Source organism: Myxine glutinosa, chromosome 10, assembly GCF_964187855.1.
Source record: "Myxine glutinosa chromosome 10, kmMyxGlut1.1, whole genome shotgun sequence".
In the NCBI taxonomy this organism is placed as follows: Eukaryota; Metazoa; Chordata; class Myxini; order Myxiniformes; family Myxinidae; genus Myxine; species Myxine glutinosa.
In genome coordinates this window covers 126,575,173-126,600,821 of record NC_136270.1, presented here as the reverse complement: position 1 = coordinate 126,600,821, position 25,649 = coordinate 126,575,173, and the positions used below count along the sequence as shown (strand labels likewise).

General features: G+C 34.1%; 1 protein-coding gene across 6 annotated transcripts in view; it reads left to right on the top strand.

The window, feature by feature from the left end:
• Window positions 1-25,649, top strand: part of EZH2 (enhancer of zeste 2 polycomb repressive complex 2 subunit) — a 142,124-nt gene that overhangs the window by 114,693 nt on the left and 1,782 nt on the right. For 5 of the 6 annotated variants that reach the window (XM_078786087.1, XM_078786086.1, XM_078786088.1 and 2 more), the window contains exons 16-18: window positions 20,934-21,015; window positions 22,930-23,010; window positions 25,516-25,600. In XM_078786087.1, the coding sequence (XP_078642213.1) occupies window positions 20,934-21,015; window positions 22,930-23,010; window positions 25,516-25,600 (248 nt within the window). Of the gene's footprint in view, window positions 1-20,923; window positions 21,016-22,929; window positions 23,011-25,515; window positions 25,601-25,649 lie in introns of all 6 variants that reach the window. The other variant, XR_013624812.1, reaches the window with a different exon arrangement.

Below are 25,649 nucleotides of genomic sequence, written 5' to 3'. Positions count from 1 at the left end.
CGGATGATATACCTTCACCTCAAGATTTAGATAAATCAAAAAAGAACCTCGTCATCTTTGATGATTGTGTTAATGAGAGAAACCAAACAGTAATGGATAGCTACTATACAAGAGGGAGACATTCTTCTTGTAATTGTATATATCTTAGTCAATCATATTTTCAACTCCCTCGACGCTCAATAAGAAACAATGCCAATACTTTTATTTTATTTAAGTTAAATTCAATAGATGTAAATAATTTTTGGAGAGATAATTGCTCTACGTTATGTAGTAAAAAAGAATTTGAAAATTATATGAAACACACGATTGGAAAATATAAATATATTGTTGTGAAACAAGATGAGATACTAAATGATATTTTTCAATAAATAAATACAGAAAATGAATACTGAAGAAAGAGAAAGAAAGTTTAAGGAACATCAACAATTAGTTTCAAAAGTTGTTAAACAACAGGAAGAGATAAAGAAGAAACGGAGACAGAAACTAACTGGTGAAGAAGCCTTTGAAAGAAAACAAGAGAAATTCTTTAAACCACTTTTGAAAACTCAACACTCACCTACAGTTCCCACGGTAGAATTTACTCCGAAAAAACTTCAAATGCTCAAAGATTTTAGTCAGATAACAAAACAAGAACTTGGTGAATTAGAATATGATGACGAGGGATTATTTCGGAAACTTGAGGAGGTAAATCAACCCCCTAATTATGTTGTGGAAGCTCTTCAAAACAATGAATATTCGGCGGGTTCAAAAACCAGAGCAGGTCTCATTCCAACAGAAGAACCAGCAGTGTTTCATCTTGTGGAAGAAAAGGTATTGATATTTAATGATGAATTGATGTTCTTGAGTTCTACTCAACCAAATGTTAAATTAACTCCAAGATTAATGTTTCTTCTAACAAACCCCGGATTCAGCGGTTCAAAATATTTTGAGGAACCACTTGATATGGAAAGAGAGGAAGATAGGGTATATATTGAGTTGCTAAATGCACTTGATTATGGAGTTTCTGTTGCTGGTAAAAGTAAGAAGAATGAGAAGGAGAAACATATTATTGATGCTTTAAGTAAGCTTGGTTCGGGTGTTAGTTTTCTTCCAAATGACCCATCACAATTAGTTAATAGGCTATTATTGTTGTTAGGTAGTAAGAAGGCTGGAAACAACAATTGTTTTAATGAATCCTCAGCCATTTTAGATCAGTTGATGAACATGAAAATAATTAATAAATGTCAATACAAAGATATTTTATTAGATATTAAATAAGATGAGAAGCACAATTCTTAGTTTTAATTTCACAACGAGCGATTACACAGCTTCATTCCCTTACCCACTACAACTTGACCCCCTTACCTCATATGAGGCATCTTTGTTGTCAATGGAAACTTACAATACCCTTTTTAATATCACAGAGAAAAACAACAAGTTTAGTTATAATCCAGGAAGTGGATATAAAACTATAACCGTTTCACCTGGAGCTTACGAGATTTCTCAAATATCTTCAGAAGTCTCTCGCCTTATGAAAGAAAAAGGTGATGAACCAAAAAATATTGTAATAGATATTCAAAAACACACTTCAAAATCAACTATTAAACTTAAAAATAATTATAAAGTTGATTTCACGATTGAAAATTCGTTTAGAGAGCTATTGGGTTTCTCTTCAAAAAAGATTGAAAATAACGGGACGTTTTACAGTGATAATGTTATCCAAATATCCTCCGGTATAAATTCAGTATTAATTCATTGTGATTTGATTGATGGTGCTTATAACGATGGAATAAGAACAAATACAATATTTTCATTCAGTGCATACTCAACCCCGATTGGTTATAAATTTAATATGGAACCAAAAAATCTTGTCTATTTACCTGTGTCAGGAAAAACCATATACAGAGTAAATTTTAGGATAACCGACCAAGATAATCGTATGATATCCTTTAATGATGAAATTATATCCATCAGAATTCACCTACGTGAAGTTTTTCAATAAATAAATAATGGTTATTGTGAGAAAACACGAGTTGGGAAAATATAAAATAATTACAGGGGAGGGCATGTTCCTTTCACCAGACTATACAAGGTATGTGGGTAGAGGATACTATAAACCTAAGAGACAACGAGGTGTAGGTCATCAATTTCGAAATAAAGGAGATGGGATAATTGATACTCTAATGGGTATTGGTTCAACCATCCTTAAACATAAAGACCTAATTGGTTCAACTGCTTCTGCCGTGGGCTCCGTTGCGGGTGCTATAAAGAGTATAAAAGATGCTCAAAAGGAGTCTCATAAATTACAAGCAATCAAAGAAATAAAAAAAGGTAAAACTCAACTATCTTCACAAGAACGACAAAAAATCATTAAAATACTTGGGTCAGGGTTTCAACAATTTTAATGCTATATAAATACAAGTATGGAAGCGATTGATAGTATCTATGATTTGGATGATACGATTATCATTTCAAACTCCACTAAAAAGGAAGACTATTTTAAGGTAAATGCTATAACAGGAACAGACTGGAATTCAAACGGAACAAAAAGTTTTGAAATAAATAATCAACAAACTTACTTGAATATAGCTGATAGTTTCTTGCTGTGTAAATTTAAATTCACTAAGGCTGCGAATAATACTAATGCTACACTCGTAAATGATTTCTTCTGGAAAATGTTTGACAGTGTCCGCCTGTATATTGGAACACAAGAGGTTGAAGCGGTTGATTATGTCTCTGCTACATCTGAAATGATGAAATTTACACTATATTCGTTTAGTGATAGAATGGGTAAGGGAGCTGTTGAGGGTTTTATTCCTGATATGTCAACGGGTACAAACGCAGACCCTGGTTATAGTCAAAGGAAGTCAATGTATAATGATGACGCAAAAGCTGAGAATAGTTTTACCGTAGCAGTACCTCTGAAAGGTATATTTGGATTTTGTGATTATGATAAAGTTTTGTATGGGCTTAAAATTAGATTTCAACTACAAAGGAATGATAATGTAAATAGATTGCTTTTTGGGGATGAAAATGCTTTTGGAGAAAATAATAAATTTGTTATTAATGATTTGTGTTGGTATATCAGTGAATATACTCCTAATCTTAAAACGGAAGAGATGTTAAATAGAAGACTTAACTCAAAGAAACCGCTAAATGTATCATACCTTAAAAGAAGATGTCAACACGTTAAACTGGAACACACTACCTACACTTGGAATTTAGGTGTTCTTCAAGGAAAGCCACGATACCTCTGGCTCATTTTTAAAAAACCAGATGGAGAGGACGGTACTAATAAGAATAATGCCCTGAGTGATAATGCAAAGGTGAAACAACTTCGGGTTTCTCTTGATGGCACATTTTATCCGCGAGATAGATTGGAAATTGATTGGGAAAAAAATGATTATGCGGAAGCCTACAAGTCCTACCAAAAGGTGTGTGAAAGTAATGGTAATAATGATCCTATTTTGGATATGGTTGCATTTAAAGGTTTATATACAATCTACGCAATTGACCTGAGTTCTCAAAAGGAAACTATAAAGTCTAATCGAGTGGATACTTCTCTATACATTGAAAGAGGGGAGAGTGAAGAGGTTAATGCATATTGTTTGCTTTTGGAGGAAACAGAATTACAGATTAATACAGATAATGGTGTTATGATTAATATCACATAGGTTTTTTCTCATAAATAAATGGTTGGGGTATATGTTAATCAAATCAATCTTAATAAATTAACATCTTGTATTCAAAATCAAAAGCCTTGTATTATTAATGTTAATACAATTCAAAGAAAAGGAGCTGTAAGAATTGATGTTTTACTCACACACACACAAGTAAAAACACTAAATGATGTTGGATCACTTAAAATTAAAATGACGAAACCTATGTTAAAGAAATATTCAATAGACGAGTCAAGAGGAGGATTTCTCCCGTTTCTAATTCCTTTATTTGCTGGTTTAAGTGCGGCGGGAGCATTGACTGGTGGTATTTCAGCAGCGGTAAAAACTGCTAACGAAAGGAAGGCACAACTAAAAGCTCAAAAAGAATTGGAAAGACATAACAAGGAGTTGGAGAAACAAATTAGTGGAAGTGGTGTAATTGTAGATTTTGCTCAAAAACTTGAAAGTCTACCTGATAAAGCTAGATTGTTGGTTGGAGATATGCTTTCCTCTATCGCTCAAGCGGGTGTTAAACTAACTAAACGGGGTAATGGATTGTATCTTTCTCATAAATAAATGGATAAATGGTTTAAACAATTTGGAAAGAATACAACGTCAAATATAGAACTAGCTAAGTATTGTAAAACACTAAAAATTGATAATGTGGTTATTTGTATGAGAGATGAATTAATACATATAAATAAGAATACAAAGAATATTATTATGAATTTAGACACACAGAATGGTTCTCATTGGGTTTGTATTCATAATAGTCAGGATAAATATTATTTTGATAGTTATGGTATGCCACCACCTGTTGAAGTAATACAATTCTTACAGAATGGTGTTTATCAAACATTCCAAGTTCAAGAAATTAATTCTAAATGTTGTGGCCAATTATGTTTATATGTATTATTTCAACTCAACAATAATGAAAATTTTTATGATATCATTTTTTATCTAATATAAATGACCTATGTTGGAAAAGATGGTTCTATCTTTGGAAAATCCTCTCAGGATATTGATTTATCAAATTATTATACAAAGGCACAGGCTGAACGACAAAAATATAGTGTAAGTAAAAATATTAATATGAAGAATACTTATAAATTAATCAATTATCCAAACCCTACAGATGCGAATGACTTGATTAGATTCAGTGATTTATCACAATATATATCTTTAAAGAAAACAGCACGTTTTGTGAAACAAGTAAAATTTACAACCACAACACCTGGTTATACTGACCATACACCTTTCCTCATTGAATTTAACTACCTGCTTACAATTAAATTTTATAAAGAAGGACATTTAGTTAATATGCGAATTAATAAATGGGGGTATGATATGCCTGATTTAGGGTATAATTGGTCTTTTTCAATAAACATAGAAGACCTACATGATTTAAATCAGTCTCGTAAAGAAGAATATTATCCACTTGGTGAAGATAAGGATTTATGTGGAAGTACAATTAGTAAACAACAAATACGTGATTTTAAGAAAATAAAAATATATGATAGTATAGCGATGGTTCGCATGACAAAGAAGGAAGGTAATGAGATAAGGATAGAAAGCCGAGGAATACAAACCGATTTGGTAGTGGGAAGATGGGGTGGTATTACCTGTCATAATATTAATCTCACATATATTTCTGATACATAAATGGCAGGAAGAAGACTACAAGAGAATTATAATTTTTGTATTCAAGGATACCTACAAGAAAAGGGTGCTCGGTATTACATACCTTATGATTTGGAGCATATACATGGGAATTTTGTCATAAAAAACTGGCCTTATACTGATATTGTTAAACCCACAAATAGAGACTTGTTTAAAATATTAAATAAAAATGAACTTCTCAAAGTTATGAAATATAAAACTCTTTTAGAAATCGTCAACAAATCTTATTGGTATCCTATTATGAGAAAAATAATTATAGATACAAGAATATCTCAAAATCCAGATGAGTATATGTATAATATTCTTTGGGGTTTAAACTCAAGGGTAGCAAGGGATGAGGAAGGAGTTGAAGAAGAGAAGGAGAAAAGAGAGAAAAGAGAGAAGGAGGAGAGGGAACAAAGAGAGAGGGGGGAGAGGGAGATGGAAATCAGAGCGATTCAAAAAAGAGTGGATGTATTACAGCAAGAAGATAAATCTCAACTCACCGAAGAGGAAAATAAAGAAAGAATGAATGCTGTGAAAATATTGATATCAAAAATTGCTAAGATAAATGAGGAAGGAGTTAAAGAAGAGAAGGAGGAAAGAGAGAAAAAGGAGAAGGAGGAAAGGGAGAAAAAGGAGGAGGAGAGGGAGGAAAGGGAGAAAAGAGAGAAAAAGGAGAAGGAGGAAAGGGAGAAAAAGGAGGAGGAGAGGGAGGAAAGGGAGAAAAGAGAGAAGGAGGAAAGGGAGAAAAGAGAGAAGGAGGAGAGGGAGCAAAGAGAGAGGGAGGAAAAATATAAAAAGATGGAAATCAGTGAGATTAATAAAAGATTGAAGGTATTACAGCAAATAAATCAAACTCAACGCACTGAGGAGGAAAATAAAGAAATGAGAAGTCTAATGAAAATATTATTTTCAAGAATAACGACGTCAATGTCTTCAGTTTCAGGGAGGAGATTTAAATGAGAAAGTGGGGATAAAGAAGAAGAAGAAGGAAAAGATTATGTGGTTGATGATGTCGGTGTAATTGACTTTAGTTAGTTTTATTTGTAAATAAATGGAGGAGAGAGTGAAGGCATTCCTTAGGATTCTTTATGTTTTAAAAATCAAGATTGAAATGTATATGTTGAAAACCAAAAAGGTTTTGATACTCTGTCGGAATTTTTCTGATAAATAAATATGAGTTATTGTCTCAAATGTAAAAAGAAAACTAAATCTAAAAATATCTCTTATGTTAAAGCTAAAAATAATAGAGTTTGTCAAAAAGGAATATGTCAAGTGTGTGGCTCTAAAAAGTGCCAATTCATCTCTCCTAAAAGAGGAGGAGACATACAAAAGTTTCTGTCAGGAAGTAAATTTACAACAACTGGAATTCCAGGGGAATTACACCTTCCAGGGTATTCTTTCTGTGGTCCAGGAACAAACTTGGATAAAAGATTAGATGAGGCTGACAATCCTAAACCTTGGTCTAAACCTACAAATAGGGTTGACGAAGTGTGTATGAAGCATGATATTGCTTATGGGAAAACCACTACGTTGACTGAAAAACATAAAGCCGACAGCGAAATGTTGTATAATTTGTCTTTGATACAAAATCCAACGTTGAGAGAGAAAGTTGATAGGTTTATTGTGAGAAATTTGATAAATGCTAAATTGAAACTTGGTCTTGGTTATTCCTCAAAAAACTATTAGGCTCTAATGATGCCATCAAGACTGAGGAGCTTTTGGCTGAAGAATTACACAAACCTATAATCACAAAGTTTAAAAGAAGGAAGGTTTATTCTAAATACACTGACCACATATGGTCCGCTGATTTAATTGAATTGAATAATGACAGGGGATACAGGTATGCTTTAACCGTTATTGATTTGAGGAGTAGATTTGCCTGGGTTGTCCCTTTAAAAAATAAAAGGGGTGATACTTTAATGTTAGCCTTTAAGCTAATATTTGATCGGGATAAAAGGAAACCAAAGAAGTTATGGACTGATGAGGGAACAGAGTTCTATAACAAAATATTCATGAAATTTCTTAAGGGGAAGGGTATTAAATTATACAGCACCTTTAATGAAGGAAAGGCAGTTGTTATTGAGCGTTTTAATCGTACTTTAAAAGAGAAATTATATAAAAAATTCACACAACTCGGTTCTCAAAAATGGGTGTATTTAATTCAGGATATTGTAGATAATTACAATAATACAGTTCATTCATCAACACAATCAAAACCATCAGAAACATTTACAAAATTAGAATATGAAAAGGAGATTAATTTGAGAAAGCCCAAGTTTAAAGTTGGTGATATTGTAAGAATATACAAATGGAAAAGTCATTTTGAGAAAGGTTATACACAAAAATGGACTCGTGAATTATTTAAAATCATTGATGTAATGGATACAGTCCCTTGGACCTACAAATTATATGATTTAAATGGAGAAGAAATCTTGGGTTCATTTTACTCACAAGAATTACAAAAAACACAAGTAAGCAGATAATACCCTTGAAAATAATAAATAAATAAATAAAATGTAATGGGGATACGTTTTTATATCTGTGAACCCCAAACACAGAATCCCACAACTTTTTAGTTGGGGCTTAACTTTTGTGTGTGTATAATGGGGATACGTTTTTAAATCTGTGAACCCCAAACACAGAATCCCACAACTTTTTAGTTGGGGCTTAACTTTTGTGTGTGTATAATGGGGATACGTTTTTAAATCTGTGAACCCCAAACACAGAATCCCACAACTTTTTAGTTGGGGCTTAACTTTTGTGTGTGTATAATGGGGATACGTTTTTAAATCTGTGAACCCCAAACACAGAATCCCACAACTTTTTAGTTGGGGCTTAACTTTTGTGTGTGTATAATGGGGATACGTTTTTAAATCTGTGAACCCCAAACACAGAATCCCACAACTTTTTAGTTGGGGCTTAACTTTTGTGTGTGTGTGTATGTGCGAGTGAGTCATAATAATATAAAAACCCTAACCCAACCCAAGCCCTAACCCAACCCCATCCCTAACCCAAACCCATCCCTAACCCAACCCATCCCTAACCCAACCCCATCCCTAACCCAACCCCATCCCTAACCCAACCCCATCCCTAACCCAACCCCATCCCTAACCCAACCCCATCCCTAACCCAACCCCAACCCTAACCCAACCCCATCCCTAACCCAACCCCATCCCTAACCCAACCCATCCCTAACCCTCACATTCAAAATCCCAACCCTAACCCAATCCCATCCCTAACCCAACCCCAACCCTAACCCTCACATTCAAAATCCCAACCCTAACCCAACCCATCCCTAACCCAACCCCATCCCTAACCCAACCCCATCCCTAACCCAACCCCAACCCTAACCCTCACATTCAAAATCCCAACCCTAACCCAACCCCATCCCTAACCCTCACATTCAAAATCCCACCCAAACCCTAACATAATCTTTCTTTTCTTATTTTTTAAATACGTATTTCTTTTTTTTTTTTTCCTCTTCCTCCAATTCTGTCTTTCAAGGCTTTTAAGTTTGAAGAAGTAGAAATGGGAAGAAAGAATTTTCCAGCATTTTCTTCCTCGAACTTTCTTGATATTGCTTAAATCAAGCGTCATTAAATAAAGAACATTGTTCATTGCTTTAGAATCCAAAGAGTCTCCAAGAGGAACCCCACAGGTAGAGTCTCCAAAATAAAACCAACTTTCCAAGTTCCCAAGGTATAACCACATTCCTGTTGAGCCTCCAAGATAGGTATCACATTCCGAGTCATCAAAACAAAACCCCCATTCCGAGTCTCCAAAAATATAACCATCTTTCCAAGTCCCCAAGGTAAAACCACAATTTTCAGAAATATTGGGGGTTTCCGTGATAAGTCTCACATAGTATAACTGCGGACCATCAGGGAAAACTTCCCTTTCCCAATTTTTTAGGGTTTCTATGATGTGTCTCACATAGTATAACTGCGGACCATCAGGGAGAATTCCCATTTCACAATTTTTTAGGGTTTCTATGATGTGTCTCACATAGTATAACTGCGGACCATCAGGGAGAACTCTCCTTGCCCAATTTTTTAGGGTTTCTATGATGTGTCTCACATAGTATAACTGCGGACCATCAGGGAGAACTCTCCTTGCCCAATTTTTTAGGGTTTCTATGATGTGTCTCACATAGTATAACTGCGGACCATCAGGGAGAACTCTCCTTGCCCAATTTTTTAGGGTTTCTATGATGTGTCTCACATAGTATAACTGCGGACCATCAGGGAGAACTCTCCTTTCCCAATTTTCAGAAATTTGTGGGTCTCCAATGTATGACTTGTATTCTGGCTCATCAAGGTAGAACTTGTTCAGTGGGTTTTGTTTTGATAACTCACAACAAGTATCATCATGGTAAAACTCTTTTTCAGGATTTTGTGGATCTCCAAGGTATAACTCTTTGGCTGGGTCATCAAGGTAGAACTCGTTCTGGGGGTCTTGGTTGTTCAAAATGTCTTCAAACAAAAAAATAACTTCATCCCAAGTTGTGTTAAAAGCAGAATTTTCATTTCGTATCTCAGATACAATTTCCTGTGAAAGAAAATAACAATGTATTAATTTAATACAATATTTTTTATTTGTATAAATCAAGCTCTATGAATATTAAAATAAACTTTGTTAACTCTTACACGAGTCTCATCTTAAAAAAAAAAAAAAAAAAAAAAAAAAAAAATTAAATAAATAAATAAATAAATAAACAAACTTACCTCCATTGATAAGAGGTTCGAGTCCAGTTCATCAATCTGAAGGTTGAGTTCTACACAGGTAGTAGGACTCCATGGAATAGCAAAGTTATCCCATTCCATTTCGGCATAGTAGTCCATTCTCAAGTGAAGCAGAAAGCGTGTTTGAAAAAGCCTGTGTGGTCGGTGCCTTTTATAAGGACTGGGTGTGTCTTCCTGTGGAAATTCCCTGGGCGTGTCTTAACTGGAAATGATGTGATGGAAATTCCCTGAAAATGATGTAATGTATTACCTGGAAATGATACAATGCTGAAGAGTTTATAAAGTGGGTGGGACTTAGCAAAAGTGGGAGGAGCTTAGCAAAAGTGGGCGAGGCTTAGTAAAAAGTGGGCGTGGCTTAACAGAAAGTGGGCGGGGCTTAGTAAAAAAATGGGCGTGGTTTACCAAAAAATGGTATGTGGCACTGGAGGCGCTCAAATAAGAACATTGAGGGAGGTTTACCATTTTATCTTAGCTCAGTTAAAATATCTTAATAAAGAACCAAACTCAAACATATTTTTTGTTAATATATTAGATGGTGAAGAGAGTTGTAGGAGAATTAAATTATTTCCCACGCATAAACAAATATTTGTAGGGTCGTTGTTTGAGTGGGTTATATTCACCAGATGATATTAAGAGTAAAAGGTTAAAAGGTTCATAAGGTCAGAAGGATCACAGGTGTTTAAGTGGTCTAATGAATAAGGATAACATGTCAAAAGGTTAGAAGGTTCGTAAAGAACAGGGTGAGAGAAATAGAGGTCTTTAGGGGCAATGAGGGAGGGAAAGAATTAATATGGAAGTGAATGGGTCAAAGATTAATCTGCCAGATGATATGTAGAAGAAGGATGATAGGTCTATAAGAGAAAACAAATATTTGTAGTGTTTGAGTGGTCTAATGAACAACATTAAGGATAGGTACTACAGACAAAAGGTTTATAAAGATGAGGGTGGGAGAAATAGAGGTGTTTATGATTTTTGAAAAAGACAAGGGGGTAAATGACATTAGATAGGGATTTCCCATGTTAAACGGAGGTGTCCCAGAAGCAACATTATTACACTACTCATGATATTTTATAAATATTTGTATTTATTACCAGGATCCATGATATTTTATAAACATTTGTATTTATTACCAGGATCCAAGATATTTTATAAACATTTGTATTTATTACCAGGATCCAGGATATTTTATAAATATTTGTATTTATTACCAGGATCCAGGATATTTTATAAATATTTGTATTTATTACCAGGATCCAGGATATTTTATAAATATTTGTATATATTACCAGGATCCATGATATTTTATAAATATTTGTATTTATTACCAGGATCCAGGATATTTTATAAATATTTGTATTTATTACCAGGATCCATGATATTTTATAAATATTTGTATTTATTACCAGGATCCATGATATTTTATAAATATTTGTATTTATTACCAGGATCCATGATATTTTATAAATATTTGTATTTATTACCAGGATCCATGATATTTTATAAATATTTGTATTTATTACCAGGATCCAGGATATTTTATAAATATTTGTATTTATTACCAGGATCCAGGATATTTTATAAATATTTGTATTTATTACCAGGATCCATGATATTTTATAAATATTTGTATTTATTACCAGGATCCAGGATATTTTATAAATATTTGTATTTATTACCAGGATCCAGGATATTTTATAAATATTTGTATTTATTACCAGGATCCAGGATATTTTATAAATATTTGTATTTATTACCAGGATCCATGATATTTTATAAATATTTGTATTTATTACCAGGATCCATGATATTTTATAAACATTTGTATTTATTACCAGGATCCAAGATATTTTATAAACATTTGTATTTATTACCAGGATCCATGATATTTTATAAACATTTGTATTTATTACCAGGATCCATGATATTTTATAAATATTTGTATTTATTACCAGGATCCATGATATTTTATAAACATTTGTATTTATTACCAGGATCCATGATATTTTATAAACATTTGTATTTATTACCAGGATCCAAGATATTTTATAAACATTTGTATTTATTACCAGGATCCATGATATTTTATAAATATTTGTATTTATTACCAGGATCCATGATATTTTATAAATTATTGTATTTATTACCAGGATCCAAGATATTTTATAAACATTTGTATTTATTACCAGGATCCATGATATTTTATAAATATTTGTATTTATTACCAGGATCCAGGATATTTTGTAAACATTTGTATTTATTACCAGGATCCATGATATTTTATAAATATTTGTATTTATTACCAGGATCCAGGATATTTTGTAAACATTTGTATTTATTACCAGGATCCATGATATTTTATAAATATTTGTATTTATTACCAGGATCCAGGATATTATATAAATATTTGTATTTATTACCAGGATCCATGATATTTTATAAATATTTGTATTTATTACCAGGATCCAAGATATTTTATAAACATTTGTATTTATTACCAGGATCCATGATATTTTATAAATATTTGTATTTATTACCAGGATCCAGGATATTTTGTAAACATTTGTATTTATTACCAGGATCCATGATATTTTATAAATATTTGTATTTATTACCAGGATCCAGGATATTTTATAAACATTTGTATTTATTACCAGGATCCATGATATTTTATAAACATTTGTATTTATTACCAGGATCCATGATATTTTATAAATTATTGTATTTATTACCAGGATCCATGATATTTTATAAATTTTTGTATTTATTACCAGGATCCAGGATATTTTATAAACATTTGTATTTATTACCAGGATCTAGGATATTTTATATACATTTGTATTTATTACCAGGATCCATGATATTTTATAAATATTTGTATTTATTACCAGGATCCATGATATTTTATAAATTATTGTATTTATTACCAGGATCCATGATATTTTATAAACTATTGTATTTATTACCAGGATCCAGGATATTTTATAAATTATTGTATTTATTAGCAGGATCCAGGATATTTTATAAATTATTGTATTTATTGCCAGGATCCATGATATTTTATAAATATTTGTATTTATTACCAGGATCCATGATATTTTACAAATATTTGTATTTATTACCAGGATCCATGATATTTTACAAATATTTGTATTTATTACCAGGATCCATGATATTTTATATATATTTGTATTTATTACCAGGATCCAGGATATTTTATAAATATTAGTATTTTTTCCCAGGATCCAGGATATTTTATAAATATTTGTATTTATTTCCAGGATCCATGATATTTTATAAATATTTGTATTTATTTCCAGGATCCATGATATTTTATAAATATTTGTATTTATTACCAGGATCCATGATATTTTATAAATTATTATATTTATTACCAGGATCCATGATATTTTATAAATATTTGTATTTATTACCAGGATCCATGATATTTTATAAATTATTATATTTATTACCAGGATTCCATGATATTTTATAAATATTTGTATTTATTACCAGGATCCATGATATTTTATAAATATTTGTATTTATTACCAAGATCCAGGTTATTTTATAAACATTTGTATTTATTACCAGTATCCGTGATATTTTATAAATATTTGTATTTATTACCAGGATCCATGATATTTTATAAATATTTGTATTTATTACCAGGATCCATGATATTTTATAAAATATTTGTATTTATTACCAGGATCCATGATATTTTATAAATATTTGTATTTATTACCAGGATCCAGGATATTTTATAAACATTTGTATTTATTACCAGAATCCATGATATTTTATAAATATTTGTATTTATTACCAGGATCCAGGATATTTTATAAATATTTGTATTTATTACCAGGATCCGTGATATTTTATAAATATTTGTATTTATTACCAGGATCCATGATATTTTATAAATATTTGTATTTATTACCAGGATCCATGATATTTTATAAATATTTGTATTTATTACCAGGATCCATGATATTTTATAAATATTTGTATTTATTACCAGGATCCAGGATATTTTATAAACATTTGTATTTATTACCAGGATCCATGATATTTTATAAATTATTGTATTTATTACCAGGATCCATGATATTTTATAAATATTTGTATTTATTACCAGGATCCATGATATTTTATAAATATTTGTATTTATTACCAAGATCCAGGTTATTTTATAAACATTTGTATTTATTACCAGGATCCGTGATATTTTATAAATATTTGTATTTATTACCAGGATCCAGGATATTTTATAAACATTTGTATTTATTACCAGGATCCATGATATTTTATAAATTATTGTATTTATTACCAGGATCCATGATATTTTATAAATATTTGTATTTATTACCAGGATCCATGATATTTTATAAATATTTGTATTTATTACCAGGATCCATGATATTTTATAAATTATTGTATTTATTACCAGGATCCATGATATTTTATAAATATTTGTATTTATTACCAGGATCCAGGATATTTTATAAACATTTGTATTTATTACCAGGATCCATGATATTTTATAAATATTTGTATTTATTACCAGGATCCATGATATTTTATAAACATTTGTATTTATTACCAGGATCCAGGGTATTTTATAAACATTTGTATTTATTACCAGGATCCATGATGTTTTATAAATATTTGTATTTATTACCAGGATCCATGATGTTTTATAAATATTTGTATTTATTACCAGGATCCATGATATTTTATAAATATTTGTATTTATTACGAGGATCCAGGATATTTTATAAACATTTGTATTTATTACCAGGATCCATGATATTTTATAAATTATTGTATTTATTACCAGGATCCATGATATTTTATAAATATTTGTATTTATTACCAGGATCCAGGATATTTTATAAATTATTGTATTTATTACCAGGATCCATGATATTTTATAAATTATTGTATTTATTACCAGGATCCAGGATATTTTATAAATTATTGTATTTATTACCAGGATCCATGATATTTTATAAATATTTGTATTTATTACCAGGATCCATGATATTTTATAAATATTTGTATTTATTACCAGGATCCAGGATATTTTATAAATTATTGTATTTATTACCAGGATCCAGGATATTTTTTATAAATTATTGTATTTATTACCAGGATCCATGATATTTTATAATTTATTGTATTTATTACCAGGATCCAGGATATTTTATAAATTATTGTATTTATTACCAGGATCCATGATATTTTATAAATATTTGTATTTATTACCAGGATCCATGATATTTTATAAATATTTGTATTTATTACCAGGATCCAGGATATTTTATAAATTATTGTATTTATTACCAGGATCCATGATATTTTATAAATATTTGTATTTATTACCAGGATCCAGGATATTTTATAAATATTTATTTATTACCAGGATCCAGGATATTTTATAAATATTTGTATTTATTACCAGGATCCAGGATATTTTATAAATATTTGTATTTATTACCAGGATCCAGGATATTTTATAAACATTTGTATTTATTACCAGGATCCAGGATATTTTATAAATATTTGTATTTATTACCAGGATCCAGGATATTTTATAAATATTTGTATTTATTACCAGGATCCAGGATATTTTATAAATATTTGTATTTATTACCAGGATCCAGGATATTTTATAAACATTTGTATTTATTACCAGGATCCAGGATATTTTATAAATATTTGTATTTATTTCCAGGATCCATGATATTTTATAAATATTTGTATTTATTACCAGGATCCAGGATATTTTATAAATATTTGTATTTATTACCAGGATCCAGGATATTTTATAAATATTTGTATTTATTACCAGGATCCATGATATTTTATAAATTATTGTATTTATTACCAGGATCCATGATATTTTATAAATATTTGTATTTATTACCAGGATCCAGGATATTTTATAAATTATCGTATTTATTACCAGGATCCATGATATTTTATAAATTATTGTATTTATTAGCAGGATCCATGATATTTTATAAATTATTGTATTTATTACCAGGATCCAGGATATTTTATAAACATTTGTATTTATTACCAGGATCCAGGATGTTTTATAAATATTTGTATTTATTACCAGGATCCATGATATTTTATAAATATTTGTATTTATTACCAGGATCCATGATATTTTATAAATATTTGTATTTATTACCAGGATCCAGGATATTTTATAAACATTTATATTTATTACTAGGACCCATGATATTTTATAAATATTTGTATTTATTACCAGGATCCATATTTTATAAATTATTGTATTTATTACCAGGATCCATGATATTTTATAAATATTTGTATTTATTACCAGGATCCAGGATATTTTATAAATTATTGTATTTATTACCAGGATCCATGATGTTTTATAAATTATTGTATTTATTACCAGGATCCATGATATTTTATAAATTATTGTATTTATTACCAGGATCCAGGATATTTTATAAATTATTGTATTTATTACCAGGATCCATGATATTTTATAAATATTTGTATTTATTACCAGGATCCATGATATTTTATAAATATTTGTATTTATTACCAGGATCCAGGATATTTTATAAATATTTGTATTTATTACCAGGATCCAGGATATTTTATAAATATTTGTATTTATTACCAGGATCCATGATATTTTATAAATATTTGTATTTATTACCAGGATCCAGGATATTTTATAAACATTTATATTTATTACTAGGACCCATGATATTTTATAAATATTTGTATTTATTACCAGGATCCATATTTTATAAATTATTGTATTTATTACCAGGATCCATGATATTTTATAAATATTTGTATTTATTACCAGGATCCAGGATATTTTATAAATTATTGTATTTATTACCAGGATCCATGATGTTTTATAAATTATTGTATTTATTACCAGGATCCATGATATTTTATAAATTATTGTATTTATTACCAGGATCCATGATATTTTATAAATTATTGTATTTATTACCAGGATCCATGATATTTTATAAATATTTGTATTTATTACCAGGATCCATGATATTTTATAAATATTTGTATTTATTACCAGGATCCATGATATTTTAATAAATTATTGTATTTATTACCAGGATCCATGATATTTTATAAATATTTGTATTTATTACCAGGATCCAGGATATTTTATAAATATTTGTATTTATTACCAGGATCCAGGATATTTTATAAATATTTGTATTTATTACCAGGATCCAGGATATTTTATAAATATTTGTATTTATTACCAGGATCCATGATATTTTATAAATATTTGTATTTATTACCAGGATCCAGGATATTTTATAAATATTTGTATTTATTACCAGGATCCATGATATTGTTGCGGATCCGGGGGACGGCACTCCCGTTAGCAAGGGGGGGTTAATCCCCTTGTCCTGTTAAGCTGGCCGTCTCTGCCGGTCCTGGAGCTATCACGTCACTTCCGGTCAGCGCTGAATAGGGTAGTAGGCCAATTATTCCTATGACCTAATTACCAGCGCCTTCCGGTAAGCGAGGAAATGAGCCCCGCCCGAGCCGCGGATAAGATGGAAGATTGCCGAGCGGTTTAGCAATCCGCAGCTCGAGCCATTAACAAAGGACTAACCCGACTCCGAACGTTGGCCGAATCGTGCCACAGGTACTCAATGGGAAGAAGGGACTAAAGCGACCGGATGAGGAAAACCCAAAGAATAAGAAGGAACAGGTGTAATTTATTAATTATATACAAAACCAAAACCAAAGAAGAAACGAAAGGGAATGTACAGTGAAGAAGAAGAAGAAGATACACAGGGCAGCCTTAAACAGTCTTATATTATAACCCCGGACAAATAAACAGACTCACACGACAGGGAATGGCAGGAAGGAATGGCTGGAAGGAGAAGAAGGTCCAGGCAGGTGACAGGGTAGGAAGGTCCGGGCCGGCGCGCAGCGTCGAGGTTGGCTCCAGTCCACGCTCCGGGCTCGAGGCGAAACCCGGCGGCAGCTGCACGTATTCGTTTCACGCGGGCTGACAACGTGAATAGATGGCGTAATGTCAGCGGACCCACTCTTCTGCCTCACGATCCTTCGCACTCAGCTCTCCTCTCTTTGATCTCTTGATGCACTCATCCCTCTCACTCATCTCCTGAAGCAGTCCCTCGCAGCCGCTTTTATTGTTCGTGTAGAAATCAAGCCGCCGGCTCCGATGACACGCCTACTGGTCGGCTCACCTCGGCGCTGGTTGGCCGGCAAGAGCTCGCTGGCTCCACCTCTGATGACGAGTTGACGTGCCACACCTTGTTCTTGTGGTTCCGCCCCCTTCTTCCTCGGCTGGAGACCGCGTGTTTAATGGCGGTTTGGGGCCAACAACCGAATCAAGGCAAGGAGCAGCGAACGGTGCCCTACTGCTACTTTGAAGAGCGGGTGAGACGATTGGGGAAATTGAAAGGGGCCTATCTTATTTGATTAATGCAACGCAGATTCAACTATTGGGAACAGATCCTTTACTGAAACACATAATAATGAAATAACTACGGAGAGGTCCTATGGTTCTCTACGTGTTGTACATGGACTAACTAGGGTGCGATCTTTAATAAGCCAAATGATGGGGATATTTACAGGGGATCATTTATAAGGGAAACATTTACTCAAATTTACTAGTGAAGGTTCTAAAAACCATAACAATATTTTATAAATATTTGTATTTATTACCAGGATCCAGGATATTTTACAAACATTTGTATTTATTACCAGGGTCCAGGATATTTTATGAACTAGTGGGCCTGTTCATTTTATGAACTACTTGGTCCATTGGGCCAAATTTTCATTGGCCTTCACGGCTTTGTGGCATACTGTACCTGCCTGCTGTGTACTGCTTGATCATTAACTTTACTTTCCCTAAGCCCAGATGTGCTTGGGCTCGGGGAATGGGGGAGTCTGACGGGGAGAGTAGGTTGGTTATATGTATGTTTGTTATTATTACTCTTATTATTTGCCAAAATAATAGTTTAATTGCCAAATTATACTCCTATCTATATAATAATACCGTAAGGACTCGACTTTGTTGTCCCTTTTACGCCGCACCCAGTGACCCGATGCCCACGGCACTAATGGATTTACGATCTACGAACCGCGCTCTTTGTTTATCACGTACAGCCATACTCGAAAAATCTGAATTAGCCGACGTTGGGGCCCAAAAGCATCCGATTAACTGCCGATACGACGCCGTCTTACGACGCCATCGTATTGGCGTCTGCTGGGCGAAGGCGAAGCGAGCCGTCCGCTGATTGGACAGTCGAGTGGTGTGAACCAAATGGTATTTTTATTCCTTTGAACATTTTAAATTCGGATATATATGGAAACGTCTTCATCGTCATTTTAATAAAGTTAAATGGAGTGACGTTGCGATACTCGGGGTGCGTTGCATAAATCCTCGTAACTCAGAGAGGTGTAGCAGGTGGCGAGACGTAAGGAAGCTTAAAGATAACGAGCTGAAAACAGACGAACGATATGTCAATCTCTTTCTACCCCGATCGGAAATAAAAGTATGAGAGCGGGAAGGCATGGCCTGAGCACTTCGAGCAGAGAGGACTGATTGGACTTAACTTAAAGAGAAAAAATTGGAGCTTAACGGAAGAAGAAGATCCCATGAGCGCTCCCCTATGCCATCCATAATGGTACACTCTATCCATACACCACATCCTCCCTTCCGTGGATGTTCCACGGGTTTCGGCTAGTTATTATTGTTGTTAATATAATTAGTATTAATGAATAGACCTATGTATTATGGTCACTGGATTTGGACCAGTGTCCCAATCCTGAATTAACCTGTCTTACAGTTGACCAAGGGTGGACTCGAGGTCAAATCCTCCACCCACCCACACGATCACCAATTTAGTGACGGATCGTCGCAAGAGACCATTTGCCGTCCACCGGGAAAGCCGAATTGATCTTTACTTCGGTTTTTGGCGTACAGATAGCTCTAACAAGAATGTGACGCTCTGTCCGGATCGCCCTTCGAAACGGGATGGAAGCCCGATCGGTAGCTTAGGTGATCCGGCAGCAGTTTTATAAAGCCCCCTATGAGGTAATGACACCAATTTCCCACGATCTTTTTAACCACGCTTTTTAACCACGCTGGGATTATTAGCCAAATAATCAATCGGCCGACACAAGTTAATTTAAGCAATTAGATTTAATAAATGGGGAGGGGAGATTGGAGGAGATAAAAACACATCAACAAGATCAATGTACAGTACTGTGCTATAACAATCAGATTCATATTATACAGTTAGGATTCCCCCGCACCCATGAGAACCTGTTCGGCTTAACCGTTTACCTTAACCATCCACTTGACAAACGTTACACACTGGGGGAAATACACAACAAAGAGGATAGGTGTGATTACTGCAGACGAGTTGTTATAAATCTGTACATAAGGAAAAGCAAGCTTGTGTGGAAGGATTCCCAAGCAGTATTAATATCAGAAATGAAGGACTCGTGTTGACATGAGGACAGCTTGCAGTCCCTGCCAGTCAGCTTGAGTGAACTGCCACTCCTGCACTGCGGCAGCTCTGTTTTTAATGCCCTCTCTCACTCAAGATCCACCAGCATGCGTGATTCCTTAAATAGAGGCCAAGGTTCTTAGACTATCTGAAGCACCTATTTATAGGAGGTTTGCTAAGGGATAAATTAATTAAATGTACACCATTTTCCATCAGATGTTTGTGTTAATATGCTGCTCAAGGCGAACTCGCATGGTAAATGCATGCGATTATAGGTATTACCTTAACATATTTAGCAATGAGCCATTAAACTGGTATTGTACTCAACACATCTGACATTCAACTGAACAAGCCGTTTCCAGATAATTTCACAAGATGAAGCGGATCGACGAGGCAAAGTGTATGACAAGTACATGTGCAGCTTCCTCTTCAACCTCAACAATGGTGAGTCTCTTTCACCTGCTTTTCAAGCTGTCGTTTTAACATGAAACACTGATGTTGATTTTTAGCTGTAAAATGTCATCGTTGTAGACATATATCTGTCGGTCGGCAACAACACAACCCATATACCTGACTACTTGATTATCTAATGTCCGTAGGCGACGGATGACGACGCGATCAGGATGACGGATTTAGTAAGGTGGCGGTGTAGTAACACCATGTTACATGTGGGACGTTATTACGGCATTATATCTAGCGCTAGGCTGGGCCTTCACGGCGGAGTGTTTTTGCATTTTTTGCAATTATTGCATCAATGAGAATTGCATTTTGCAACTTCCAAAAATGCAATCAAAAACGATGTAACGCCTGATCCCTGGGAACATAAAACAAATTCGTAATTTTTTTTTTTTGGGCGAATAAGTGTGTGCATTACGAAGATTAACGCCGAGTTAACCGTAAACATGTTTCTAGGATAAAAATTGTAAATATGGACTGAATAAACTGTATTACTGAACTGTAACGTGCACAGTACAAGTTATGTTCTACTACCGTCAGTGGAACGACGGGTTCAATGCTGCTGCTTGTAATAATATCAATTTTGTTTAATATATCGAAGCACAACGCAGTGGCTTGCTCTTACATTGCATGAATAATAAGGGATACAGAGATGTGCATACTGTAAAGTACTTTCCCATAAATAGCCAGGACATTACGAGATGAAAATTGTTGTGCTTTTACATTAATGATAATGAAAAAATATATAATTTTACGCAAGTGTGTCTGGATATGCCTCTGTCCGTGTTGTTTGTCAATCCACTTTTGATCTCAAAGGTTCCAATAAAAAATAATAGGTCACATGCGAGAGGGCCTGGTGTTGGCTTAGCGGTTCGGGTGCCGGCTTGGGATGCTAGGATCCTGGGTTTGAATCCCGATCGATCACTGAATTAACGCCAGGGGGGTGGACTCAGCCTGTCATCCCTCCGAGGTCGGCAAATTGAGTACCAGTTCACTGGTAATTTCCTGTGTGTCGCAAGAGGCGACTAACAGGATTGGCGGCAGGAAGGGCATCCGGCCATAAAACATTGCTTCAAAAAGGGGACCACGCGGTGCCCGAAAGGCCAACCCCTGCTCTGCGGGTAAGATGGCCTCTAAAAGGTGGTACATGAGAGGGGGCAAGAGAGAAAAGTAGAAGGGAGGATACATCTGATGTTTCCAACTAGAGTTATGATCGGCACATGACTTTTGAATTGTTGAACCCCAAATTGAATCAATTCAGCTTTGCATCACAATCGATACTTGTACCAAGTTTGGTTGAAATCCCTTCCACAGATCTCCCAATGTCCCTGTTCCCTACTGTTCTTGCACGTCCCTCTCTCTCCCTCTCTTGTCTCATGCTCCCTTTATTATATGTTCTATTTGTAAGGTTTGATACGAGCCTCGACTAAGTATACAAATATTTTTTTTTTTTAAACAGGTCATGGAAGAGCTGGACAACAAAGGGCAGCTGAAAGAATCCCCTCCAGAGTAGTAACAGATTAATGTAGTATAGATAGACAAATGTATTCATGCTATTCACTAAACTTCAATAAGGAAAAGCAGACCTCAAGTCAGCAAGAGTAACAGATTGTTGAGAGGGACAGGGGTATAACACAGAATGGTTGAACGATCGTCTTCATATATTTGGAAGGAAGAACACACAAGATAGACTCAGTTGGGCGATTCCATAGCCAGGAAATGGAGAAGGAAGGAATGGACATGGACACAAAGACTTGTCTCGTGCTATTATAAGTGTCACATGAATCTTAACGGTTTATTAACATGTATTCCAAAATCCTTAGCTTGCATGACATAATTGAGAAAAACACAGCTCAGCCATGCTTACACATATGATGAGTTTTTGGGAAACGTGTGCTGCAGATTTTGTCGTGGATGCCACTCGAAAGGGGAACAAGATCCGCTTTGCCAATCACTCCGTGAGCCCCAACTGTTATGCCAAAGGTGAAGTTGGGATGTCCCATCTTGGTGGTGGAACTGTTAAGCAGTGTTTCTGGTGTTCCAAGAGGAAACTTGTGCTATCGGTCATGCTGTACTTGAGCTATAATGTGCAACTGTCTCCTACTATTACCTCCACCACCGAAGATGGACGGAGGTTATGTTTTCACCCCTGTCTGCCTGTGAACAGGATATCTCAAAAAGCTGGGGATGGATTCGGCCGAAATTTGGTGGGCAGGTTGGATGTGTGACAAGGATGAAATGAGTATATTTTGGTGAAGATCCGGATCTGGATACGAGAATTTTAAAAATGATTCTTCACCATTGAGTGATAGGGCTATAAACGATATATATAGCACGATATCTAAAGAAGTAATGGACGGATTCGGACGAAACTTGGTGGACAGACTGGGTACGTGACGAGGACAAATTGATTTGATCTTTGTGAAGGTCTGAATCCGGATTCAAGATTTTTTTTTATGCGATTCTTCACCATTGAGAGATGGGGACAACAACGATACATAGCACTATATTTCAAAAAGTTGTGGACGAGTTTTGACAAAACTTGGTGAATGAGTTGGTTAGGTGATTAAAAACAAGCCGATTCGATTTTGGTTTGTCGCATAATTTTGGTTCTTAAAGTTCTTAACCTAACCCCAACAATACCTGTTTCACTCTAATAAGCTAATGCTGTTCTCAACCTATCCCCAGTGATCTGTTTAAATCTAAAAAGTCAAAAATAATTAATTGACGTACGTGGGAGAATTACATGCCCACACCAGGAATCAAACCCCTTGGTGAACCGTACCAGGGCTCTGCCATCTGAGATATCTCGGTGACCCTGACCAAGCATGCAATTTTCCCACAAATAGAATTGCTACTCTTTCCGTCACTTCTTTCGGGGCACTCGCTGCCAACCATAGGAGCACCAACAGCCTGCTCACGAAAGGGTAATAATAAAGTAAATCCGAATCTGTAACTTTTTGAAAATGACTTATGTAATTAATCAAATATTTCATTGATTAATCAATAAATCAAAAATATCCTTTATAACCACATCACTTGGTCACTGTCGTGTCCAAATATGAGCTTCCTAGCTCAAAAGGTGCCTGATATATTGCCCAGATGAGAAATAAAATAAATAAGTACTTAATAAATCGATAATAAATAAAAGTTGTTGTGTCTTTAATCAGACTCACCAAAGGTGTGCGTTTAATCACCGACACACACGTACCAATACCCAATGTATTTCCTGGATAGATTTTGACAGTTTGCTTCTGAATAAAAAAAGGAAAGAAGAAAGAAATAAAAATGACTAAAAACGTGGGACTTTGAGGAATTAAAAACGTTAATTAACGAGGCCATGCCGGTTTATAATGCACTACATACAACACCACCATCGTTGGCCTCTATATTGGTTTTGGGACAATTTGGTACAATCCAATGTACGAGACAGACATTCTTCCATGCCATTGACCTGGCACGCATATTCTAACATACTTGTGCCAATTTGAGTGATTATTTGATCGATCTCCTATCTAATATATAAAGAAAGTTTGTTTGTTGTGCATTCAGATCCTGCAAGAACAACTGCTACCAAAACTGTGCATGGTCTCCTCTTTCATCCAGAGGAAGGTCGAGGGCTATGTTCAATGGATAAAATAATTGACCCCAGAGAATTTGCCTTCAGGCCTCGATTGGTTCTTGTGCCATTACGGTCTCCACTGCCTGGGTTTTTTCCCTAGGAGAGATCAAGTAATATGTGTTGTGAAGATCGTATGTTGAGGTCATATGAAAACAAGCTAATAACGGGAACTGTGTATTCCCTTGGTACGTTTTTACCCACCTCTAATCCTCCCGTCCATTGCTTTTTTCTTTTTTTTTTATAACTTTAATCTACCACGTGGTGAAGGTCAACGTGGTAAGATGCCTGCAAGAGCACTTCTGGTGGCTTCACTTGCGCTGAGAGATAGCTCTGAAAAGGATCATTTAGGGTGCGTTGCGCCACCGGATTTATTATAACACTGTGTTCATACTACCCCACCTGTAATCCTCCCCGTCTGTTGTGATGACATTACGACAAGCGGCCTACGGGGCAGAATGCTGGGTACCCTTCGAAGGTGAAGCATTTTGATACAAGTCCTCATGCATTTTGCAAGATCAAGATTGGTAATTCATACAAAACCATGAGGCAAACATTCCCCAATTTGTCATGCAGGAAATATTTAAATACATAGCTCATTGAATTTCCCAGGCAACACCGCAAGCAGCAGCTAATAAACTTAGCAGCTAATATTTAGCTGCAAATTAGCTAATAAAATTAGTAAAAACTAGCAGCTAATAAAAGTGTTACTCATGAAACAGCATTGTACTGTACTATGCTTGATGGTAAATTTGAGTTTAACGACATACTTATTCTTGTACAAGTTTGTTGGTTTAAAGAAGAAATTACTTATCAATATCATGTACTGTATATGGACTAACTTCCTGTCGTGTGCCGTTTATTTTCAGTCATGATGGTAAATGGTGACCATCGTATTGGTATATTTGCCAAAAGGGCCATTCAGACCGGAGAGGAGTTGTTCTTTGACTACAGGTAGGTGTAACCTTGTGTGTGATGAACTCGGCCATGTGACGTGCATTGT